This window comes from Hipposideros armiger, unplaced genomic scaffold (genome assembly GCF_001890085.2).
Source record: "Hipposideros armiger isolate ML-2016 unplaced genomic scaffold, ASM189008v1 scaffold_638, whole genome shotgun sequence".
Classification (NCBI taxonomy): Eukaryota; Metazoa; Chordata; class Mammalia; order Chiroptera; family Hipposideridae; genus Hipposideros; species Hipposideros armiger.
Window position 1 is genome coordinate 135466 of NW_017731988.1, and position 10990 is coordinate 146455.

The 10990-nt window shown below is 37.1% G+C and overlaps 1 protein-coding gene across 15 annotated transcripts in view; it reads left to right on the forward strand.

Moving 5' to 3' along the window:
• The window catches only part of BICD1 (BICD cargo adaptor 1), a 224637-nt gene that overhangs the window by 120042 nt on the left and 93605 nt on the right, over positions 1–10990 (forward strand). For all 15 annotated transcript variants that reach the window (XR_002122047.1, XR_002122046.1, XM_019625669.1 and 12 more), the window contains exon 2: positions 271–483. Coding sequence is in view for 13 of the 15 variants with exons in the window: in XM_019625669.1 (XP_019481214.1) it covers positions 271–483 (213 nt within the window). In the remaining 2 variants the exon portion in view is untranslated. The remainder of the gene's footprint in view (positions 1–270; positions 484–10990) is intronic.

Consider the following 10990-nt stretch of genomic DNA (forward strand, 5'->3'; position numbering starts at 1 on the left):
ACACACACACACACACACACACACACACACACACATGCACACAAGATATTTTTAAATTTTATTTTTCCTTATTAATTGAATTTGAACTATTTAAAGTATCAATGAGACCTGCTTGACTCTTACATAAACTATGTATGTTTTGCTTCTGGAGGTCTTGCAGAATAGCTCTTTTCACAAATAACGTGAAATGAAACATTTTCGCAAGTCTGTTTAATAGTGTTCTTGTGTATATTTCACTGTGCACTCGTTTTCTTCTCCAATGCTCTGCAGGCCTTCGGGCAGTCCTTCTCCATCCACCGGAAAGTGGCTGAGGATGGAGAGACTCGGGAGGAAACGCTTCTGCAGGAGTCAGCATCGAAGGAAGCTTACTACCTGGGGAAAATCCTGGAGATGCAGAACGAGCTGAAGCAGAGCCGCGCTGTGGTCACGAACGTGCAGGCGGAAAATGAGAGGCTCGCAGCTGTCGTGCAGGATCTGAAGGAGGTAAATTCCCGTTAAGAGGTTTGGGGGAGAGTGCAATAAAATAAGTTCTCTAGAGGAGAGAGGAATAACCCTTTTTCTCTCATTAGAGGAGCTGTATTAAGCAAGAAGCACATAATGAAGGTAGCAATTTTACTGCTTTTTTAGTGAAATGGCAGCTTCTTCTGAGATGAGCTCTTCTCTCATTGTTGGTTAAGAAGCAAAGTCTATTTATTGAGTATTTGGGAATTGGGCTTGCTTCTTCTGCAAAGGTGTTTAAAAAAAATACAGTGATCTTAGCACTTCCTCCCCCTTTACCTGTTTTATGCTCTGTGTCAACACTAATTCAAAATGACAGAGGCATTAGTAGCTCAGGGCTCTTCTCACTGGGGAGTGAGACCCTGGGGGAGTGTTCTGAGGGGTCTTAGAGGCTGTTGATGCAGAACTAGAAACTATTTTTCTGGTTGTAGAGAAAGCAGCAAATTAGAGCTGGTATGAATTAGGTCAGCGAGCCTTCCTTCCCCAGGACCTGGGCCTCCACTGGATTTACTGTTTCTCTCCAGGTTTCCCATAGCAGCATCACGTGCCAGCTCATTTTCAGACTGGCAGAGTCAGCCTGCCAGTGATGTAGAGGAGACGGATAACCAAAAACAGCTTCATCCCCCAAACCCTCTTAAAAGCACTTCTGGAAACTTCATCTTAAATCATTCACTCCATTTTTTGACATGAAAGCTGCAGAAGAGGTGCCAGTGTCCTCTAATTCCTACACTGGTGCAGCGGAGACTGAAAACAGGTTCCAGGCCCACTACTAAGTCGGGTTATTAACTGAGCATTTTGGCAATAGAAAAAGGGAGGATGAAAAAATTGTTCAATATTGTGAAATATAAGAGAAGTAACCCACTGATATCTTTCTTGAAATTAGTGACATATTACAAGTAAGGTATCATTATTATGAGATATGTTGTCCAAATTTATTGGAATTCAATCAATAATTTACATTTATGCATGTCTATATTACAATGGACTAAATGAATATCTATAGTAAGGTTTGTGCTTTACCTAGTTCATTATTCTTTGGACGTGCCCAAATATATTAATAGTAGTATGACTTGTGGAGACAGAAAAAGGAGCCAGCCAAGTAGAAGGTAGTATTCTTAGCGCTAAGATTCTAAGTACTAGGTAATATGAAGAACATGAGACAGTTTTCAGGATGCCGTGCCTCACTTCTCTTCACTGCAAACAATTGTTAAAAACAAAGCTGCTCTCCAGTTCTTTGTTTGATGCATCTGTATGCGCTGGGTTTGGGCGGTCACTTGCTTACCCATTGTAGTACCAGACCCTCCTCTTCCTCCCTCTCCTAAGGAATTGCCATTCACCCCTCCAACCCAAGGCTTCCCCTGTGAGACAGGTTTCCACTTCAGAAGTGGACCTAAGGTCATGTCGTAACATAGGCCACCACCCTGGATCAAGCAAAACACCAAACATCCACAGTAGGCAACCTCAGCAGCCACGAGCAGCAGGTTCACGTGGCAATTTGGTAGTGAGGGTGTGACATGGGTAGCGTGAGGGCCAGATACACACACATGCAGTGGTTTGTGGAGAACTGTGACAAGAAGAACAAGTCAAGGCAGCTGCAGCTGAGGAAAGAACAGCAAAGACTGAGGAAAGGGCAGAGAATACAGAGATGTTTTTCTGTTGAGGCAAGACAGTGGCGGTTGACAGAGCATCGTTTCCAATGGCTAGATCTGTAAGAAGCAGGAGGAATCAGTAATTAAGAATGGGGATATAAGTTAGGAATGAACTGAGGCAGCAAAGAAAAAAAAAATTTGAGGAGTCCTTCATTCAGATCAGTTCTCAAATTTTCATCAGAATCACCTAGAGATCTCCTAAGAACATGAGTCCTGAGCCCCATCCCCAGAGGTTCTGAGTTGGTAGGTCTGGGTGGAACCCAAGAATTTGCATTTCTAACAAGTTCACAGCAGGCGATCCTGTGGCTGCGGCTCTGGAGACCACACTTTAAGAACCACGCATTTAGACTTTTTGGCCAGCCCAAAGCTGGGAAGGGAGTATCTATCATAAGCTCACAATTTGGGAAATTGCTGTAAGCACCATAATCTCCTGACTGAATCTCTTGGTTATAGTCCTTCGATTTCTATGCATTTTCAGTAGTTGATTTGCAGTAAGAGAATAACTTGCTACATCTAAATTTATGTATTTTTAATCTAAAATAGCTCAAGGCTATTTAGCTGATGAATGTATTTATTCAGGTTTGTCAAGTAACTAAAAGGGGAAAAAAAGCAGGTTGTCTGTTTCCCAGTCTTCTAAGTGGGCCAGCACTGGATTTATGGATGTTCTCTCTGATGGGCTGAAAGCTAGTGGTATCACTACACCCCAAAGGGCTGCTGTTTTTCATCCAGGCCTCACGTTTTAATGCACCTAATAAAATTGTTATTAGCATTTACAACTGCTTACATTTGTAAAAAGAACAAAGGAATAAATTCTGTTTTTTAGTGTAGTGATACAGACTTTTGATGACTTGTGTTAATTAAAATCCCAGGTTTGGTTTTATTGCAGGCTCAATTCTATTTATTTATTTATTTATTCATTCATTCATTCATTTATTTATTTATTTATTTATTTATTTATTTTTGTACTCTGGGCTTTGGCTGATGCAGTGATTGGAAGAGAGATCATGAAACAAAGAAATCATGATCTAATGGACCATGAGAAACAGACAAGGATAACCAGTGCAAAATGTAGGAAGTTATCTGCTTGACAGATGCTATGTGAATTTAATAATTTAATAATTTAATTAATAGAATCATTTTTATTTATTGAAAGATTTCATCTCTTATTTCAATAGGATTGTTAGTACTGCAAAGGTATATGTTGTGTATATGTGGTATGTGTATTATGGGAACTTTACACATATGTTTGTATATGTGTGGCTGCATGTGTGTGTATAATTCTGAGGTGAAATTCTCTTCTATATGTGGTAGGTATAGGGCTGTATAGTAGGAAAAAAATGGAAAAATTTCTGAACTGGATATTAGAAAATCAATATTCTAGTCTCAGCTCTGCTAAAAGTTTTAGAATTTTATTCATGGTATTTGTAAAAGATTACTTTAGTATATAATACATAATAAACATAAACTGTTATCATTAATAACTTTCTGCATCTTCCATAAAAATATTGTTAAAGATATCACTTATTATGTAGCTCTGCTTTCTTAAGTTAAAGAAACATTAGACAAATACCTCTTTGAATTTATTACCTTAAATTCTTTCTATTGAGATAGGAATAAGAAGGCAGTAGGAACTATGGATGTTTTTATTTCTGCTTTGGTTGTTAAAAAGCTCCAGGATTGTGTTTAACTGTAAGAAGAAACCTAGATTTTTTTTCATATACTTCTCATCTTTTAAGCATTTTAATTTGTCTGTGTGTGTGTGTGTGTGTGTGTGTGTCTTTAATGACAAACTGCTTTCAATATATATATTTTTTAAATTGGGAACAGTGTGTTTTTCCAGGACCCTTCAGCTCTAAGTCAAGTAGTTGTTTCAATCTATATATTGTGGAGGGCACAGCTCAGTGGACCATCAATAATTTTTTAAAAAACAGGGAGTATAAAGAAAAAAATATCACCCAAATCAAAGAATCAAATTAGGAGTTAATTCTACACAGCCAGTAACAGAGGGAAAGAAAACCCTTGGGTTGCCTTGATGGGTATCATTTTGTTGAGAGCTTAAAGAGAACACATAGATTACTGTAGTGCCTGCACAGATATTTAGTGAACAAGTTTGAATTTCATTTTTATATATCCAACCTATAGTTGTACATTAGACCTGTAGGTTGGAGATAGAAAAATGAAATAGATATATCTTCTTGGATATATCTTCTAAGAGAGCCTAAATAAGTTTATTTGGACAATATTTATTGAACACTTATTTTGTACTAAATTAAACTACAATCCACATTGATGAAATCATGAAATAGGATAATGATACTTGTAATACTACAGAATACTCTCACTTGTTAATAAGGTAAGTCAGAATGTACCACAATATTTACAAAGCATACCATGAAATTATGCCAGTATTCCTAACCAGAATTGGTGTTTATGTGAAAAAAAGATGTCACAGAAGATAGACCCCTTCGGGTGGCATACAGAGACTGGAGTTGTAAAGCAGATTATTGGCTTTAGTAGAGATTAGGCCTATACCTTAAACTGCAAATAACTAAATGTTTTTTGACTGCCAGACAATATATCAGGCACTGTACTAAATTCTTTACGTGGGTTAACTTGCTGAATCCTTATACAGTCCTAGTGAGGTAGGTCCTATTATTATATCATATCGTTTTCCTGATGGGGCATGTGATCATGGAGAGGTCAAGTAACTTGTTCAAAGCACATGGGTACTAAATCACAATCCAGGATCCAAAATCAGAAAACCTGGCTGTGATTTAGACACTCCTAGCCATGTCACTATAGCTGCCAAGAGCACATGTTTCCCTCTTCTGAATCTTGCCTCAAGCTAATGAAATTTCTGGCACACTATGTGAAGCTTTAGTACAAAAGCTAAAATTGTGACTTATTGGTAACATTTTATTAGCATATGGCCATTTTGTATTTTAAAAGCTGCTTAATCCATATGATTTTTATGACATTTGAAACTCCATTTTTCCCCTCATTGGAATATACAAGCAAATTTCATAATATACCAGTAGCTCAATTTCCACAAATCTACTATTAAGCCAATATTTTAGGAATATACCTATTTCACCATAAGGAATCCACATCTATAGACTTTTAGGGTGTGAATGTATCTAGTGATTATTTGGTTAAGGCTACACCCGGATTAATACTTCTTTTTACAATAATCCTGGGTGGCTATATAAAGTGTCTTTACTCAGACACTTCAGCACTGTGGAGTAAACGGTGAGCTCTTTCAAGAAAGGACTTGTTTTGTCTGCCGTTTATCTTCATATCCCCAGCACCCAGCACAGTGCCTAGCCAAAAGCAGACATTAAAAATTAATGTTTACTGAGTTAAATTAAACTGAAAGAACATGCTTTGGGAGTTAGCTACCCCGGAGTTTGAATTTCAGCTGTGCCATTTACCAACTAAGTGATATTGACAAGTTACTTTTGTTCTTTTAAGCTTTGCGTTCCTTACTTCCAACATGGAAATGATAATACTAATGTACACACCCTGTGCCAAATGCCTGGTACAATGGAGATGTTAAGTTACTGTTCATTTCCTGCCTTTCAACTCCCTCCCAAGGCTGCCTATCCTGTTGCTTGGCAGCTCTAATTGTTAAACTGCTCCATTTTGTTCAGTGAAAAGTTGACTGTGTGTAATTTTCATCAACCAGCCTTATTTCTAGCCTCTGGGTCAACAGAGAATACATTTTTTTAAATTTTAATTTTTAGTTTCTTACTCCACTTGACAATTTTAGCCCATGACCCACAGCTTCAAATATTTGGAGAGAATTGTCTTGTCTTCTCTTTTTCAGACTAAACATATCTAGATCCATTTGCACGTCCTCATGTGACATGGTTTCAGGATGCCTCAATATCCTGGTTATTGCCGTCTTAGACTGACATCCAGTGTCTCTTAAAAATGGGTGTCTGCTTTTTAAAAGCGTGATACTATTGACTGTCATTACTCCTATTGAGAATCCTTGAAAATTTGAAATGTTGGACCTAGGTTTTGAGTTTCTCATCTTATGGTTTTCATCTTTTTTAATTAACTTTGGAGTCGTGCATTCCTTCATTCAGTAGAGGTCTCTTCAGTGCTTACTTATTATAAGCCAGATGCTTAGAAAACATCAATTAACAAAATTCAATGATGAGTGGTTGTTTTAAATGTTAAAACAACTAAATGTGTTTAGAAACGATTACCTTCTACTCTTTAGTATCTGTGGAAATAGAAAGTGAGCTGTGTTTAGACAACATATACTATAGACTAAATGTCTGTGTCCCTCCAACATTCATATGTTGAACCCCAGTCCCCAGTGTGATTTGGAAGGTGATTAGGTCATGAGAGTGAGTCATCATGAATGGGATAGTGACCTCATAGGAGATAGCTCAGAGAACTCCCTTGCCCCCTCTACCATGTAAGGACACAGGGAGAAGATGTGAACCAGGAAGCAGGCCCTTTACCTGACAGAATCTGTTGGTGCTTTGATCTCAGACTTCCCAGCTTCCAGAGCTATGAGAAATAAGTGTCTGTTGTTTGAGCCACCCAGCTTATGGTATTTTGTTATTGCAGATTATGGACATTTTGGACAAGACAGCATATAGCATTTTCTACAGTAACACCACTCATCTTAGTTTCTCATTAAAAACTACAAATAGGTGGTACCTGCTGTGACTAAGTAAATGAAAAACATCATGTGAACAGCCAGATTAGAGGTCATGGGCCTCACCCACCAGCATGCATTCACTTTATTCAAAGGGGAGTCCTTTGGCCACTCTTTAAGGATCAATTTGCTTCCATTGTGTAAACAGGTAGCTTGGTAATAGTGTGGAATTAGAATTCAAGAAATCTTGAATTCAGGTCCTAACTAGACCATTTTACCAGTTGTGTGATTAAACTTACTATTTCCTATATAAACATTATAATGACAATTATCCTCTCCCATGATTTTTATAAAAATAAAATATTTTTCATGAAAGTGCTTTATAAGAAATAGAGGACTACATGAGTGTTATTTATTGTTTCAGAGTTTCGTCATCAGACTTACACACAGCAAGACAAAAACAATAAATTAGAAAGATGTATTGGAGTATAGAGAGAGGCCCCAGCACCTTCTGACGGTGCTGACATCCTGGCACCAAAAGAATAAACAACACATATTTAAAAGCCAGTAGGTTAAAAGAGGAGAGCCGTCTAAGTGCTCTTACTATCAGTGTTAACAGCTCTTCATTTCATACCCCAATGGTTCCTGAAAGGGTCACTCAGGACAACATTGAGTGTGTTTACTGAGGACCTGAGTCATGGGGAAAAGATTAAACTATTTGATTAATGCATCCAGTAAATAACAAAGCTTTCCTTATAGCCTTTGATGTTTCTGGCTAAATAATTGGTCATTGGGAGCTGTGTTTGCACATACCTGAATGAAACTGACACTTTCAACTGCATGATGATTTTACCATTTTGTAAAGGCATGGCGTAGGTAGAGCTATTTCCCTAGTATGTTTCAGGTTCTCTCCTGCTCTCCATACTTGTTAGGAATGGATCTCCCACCTCTCTGGAATGATGCAAACCACCAAACAGTAAAGAACTATCACTGTTTTAAATCGGTTTAAATAACTACTACTAATAATAATCACATAGCTAACATTTGTGAGAGCTTACCATGTGTCAAGCATGATACTCAGCACTTGATGTTCATTATCTCTTTAATTCTCTCAGAAAACTTACGAGGCATGTACTGTTTCTATCCTCCCATTATAGGTGAGGCAGAGAAGTTAAACAATTTGTTCAACAAGCAGTCAAGCTGGTGTCCTAAACCAGGCAGTGTGACACTAGTGTCCCAGCCCTTCACTGTGTTACTGCCTGCTTATTGGTTTACTGATTCCACCATACAGAGCTATATTTCTTTTGGTTGAAAAGTTATTTTTTCCAACACTTGCTGAATCTACTGTAAACAAATATCCCTATTAACAACATCAGGGGTTTGAAAGCAAACTTTAACAATATATAGAAAATTAGCCTTTGAATAATTGTGCTTTGATTGTGCCTTTGAGAAAAATAAGTTACATCAATGTGTTTGTTTGTAGAATTAGTTTAATTGATTATAGGCTCATAGAATGTTTTTTTGCATATAGGTTTATGAATTTAACACATATATAGATTTATGTACCAACAACCATGATGAAGATGCAGAAGTTTCATCACCCCAAAAGCCTCCCCTGTGCTGTGCTATTCCTTTGTAGTCATTCCCTCCCCTACCAATCATCTATTTTCTATCACTATAGTTTTGTCTTTTCAAGAACTTTATGTAACTGGAATTATATAATACGTAACCTTTTGAGATTGGGTCCTTTTTCTCAGAATAATGACTATAATATTTATCTAAGTAGTTGCATGCACCAATAGTTTGTTCCTTTTTATTGCCAAATAATATTTTACTGTATGGATATACTGAAGGTTTTTTTTTTATTTTAATTAATTCACCTATTGAAGAACATTTGGTTTATTTTTTAGATTTTGGCAGTTAAAAATAGAGCTGCTATATACATTCATGTACATTAATATTTTTGTGTGAACAACAGTTTTTGTTTCTTTAGGATAGAGAACTAGAAGGGAGGAAATTCTGGGGCAGGTGGTAAGTGTATATTTAGTTTTTCCAGAGTGGCTGTGGTATTTTGCGTTGCCACTAGCAATGTGTAAGAGTTCTAGTTTCCCTTCACCCTTTCCAGCACTTGATATTATCAGTATTTTTATTTTAGCCATTGTAATAGACATGTAGTGATATCTCATTGTGGTTTTAGTTTGCATTTCCATAATTGCTAATACTATTAAATACCTTTACATTGCTATTTGCCTTCTATATTGTATTCTTCTTGGTAAAGCTTATGTTCCAAGCTTTGGCCCATTTTTTAATTACATTGTATCTTTTCTTAGGTAAGTTTTAAGAATTCTTTATATATTCTGGATTCAAGACCTTAATTTGGATATATGATTTGCAAATGTTTTCTCTCAATATTCAGCCTGCCTTTTCATTCTCTTTAAAGTTTCTTTTGCAAGCTCAAAATTTTTCATTTCTGTGAAGTCTAGTGTATCCAAAACATTTTTATGAACTGTGTTTGTGATACCGGTTTTAAGAACCCTCTCCATTCCCATCATGAAGATTTTCTCCTATATTTTTATCTAAATGCTTTATATTATAGTTTCAAATTTAGATCTATGATTCATTTTGAGTTAATTTTTATATAAAGTGTGAGGTTTAAGTTGAAGTTTGTTTTTTATGGGGGAGCGGGGCATATAAATGTTCTATTGTTCCACCAGCATTTGTTGAAAAGACTATTCTTTCTCCATTGAAATGCCTTTGCACCTTTGTCCAAATCAATTGGCCACATTTGTTTGCGTCTATTTCTAGACCCTCTATTCTGTTCTGTTGCTCTATGGGTCTCTCGTTTGCCAATACCACACTGTCATGATGAAGTCAGAGAGGTAACAGGAAGCCAAATCGTGTAGGACCTTATAGACCATTGGAAGGATTTGACTTTCACTTTTTAAAAAAATTATTTCTTTTTTTTTCAGTTACAGTTGACATTCCATATTATTTTATATTAGGCTTTCACTTTGAATGAAGTGGGAACTACTGGAAGCTGTTGAGCAAAGGAGTGACATGACTTTAATGAGGCAAGGATATTAGTAGGAGGCTGGTGCATCCAGATATGAGAAGATGGCGGTTTGGGCCAGGATGACAGGTGCAGAAGGTGAAAAGGGGTCAGATTCTGAGTATATTTTGAGAGTGGAGCCAAAGTGACTTTCTAGTGGATTGGATGTAGAGACTAAGAGATAAGGAGGAGAAAAGATGATGCCAGCCCAAGGGTTTTAGCTTGACCAACTTGAAAAATGGAATTATCATTAATTAAAATGGGGTAATGCTTCACATAAAATACGTTTTAGAAGAGAAGATCAGCAAGTTAATTTTTAGACATGTTAAGTTTTAAATTTCAATTAGGCTTCTAAGTGTAGATATTGAATGGGTAGTAGGAGATGAGGGCCTAGAGTTTGGTAGAACAGTCTGGGGACAGAAATATACATTTTGAAATTACCAGCAGATAGATGCTATTTGCGGCTTGTCACCAACATCGCTAATCCTGGAAGTGTAAAAAGAAAAGAGCAGGGGCCCAAGCACTGAGCCCTGGGCCTCCTCAGCACTGAGATGTTCTGGACAAGAGGGTAAGCTAAAAATAATAGTGAGGTAGAAAGAAAATAAAGAAAGTGATATCTACAAAGGAAGTGATCAGTAGTGCAAATGCTGCTAATAATCAAGCAAGAGGAGGCACTGAACTGACCTTTGCATTTAGCAAGCTAGCCTCATTGGTCACCTCAGTGAGGGAAGCTTTTGTGGCGTGGTGGAAACAAAAGCCTGATTAGAGTAGGTTTAACAGACAATAAAAGGATAAAAATTGGAGACAGAGAACAGAGGCAACTTTTCAGGAACTGGTTTGTTTGCAAAGAGGACCAAAGAAATGAAAAGGTAGTTAGGGGATGAAATAGGCTCAAGAGAAATTTGTTTGGGGTTTGTGTGTTTGTTTTTTTTAAGGTGAAAGAAATAATAGCATATGTGAATGCGGATTGCTGATGGGTATGACCCAGGAGGGAGGGAAATTTTAATTTAATTTTAAGAGGTAAAGGGGAGAAATGCCTAGAGCAATTGATTTCCTTGAATGAAGAAGAAAGTAGTGGAATCTCGTACAAAAAGGGAGGGATTGCCTTTAGAAAGGAGCAAGGGTTTCATCTATAGGAATGCCTGGAAAAGCAGAGTATGTGGCTGCTGATGTCGGTAT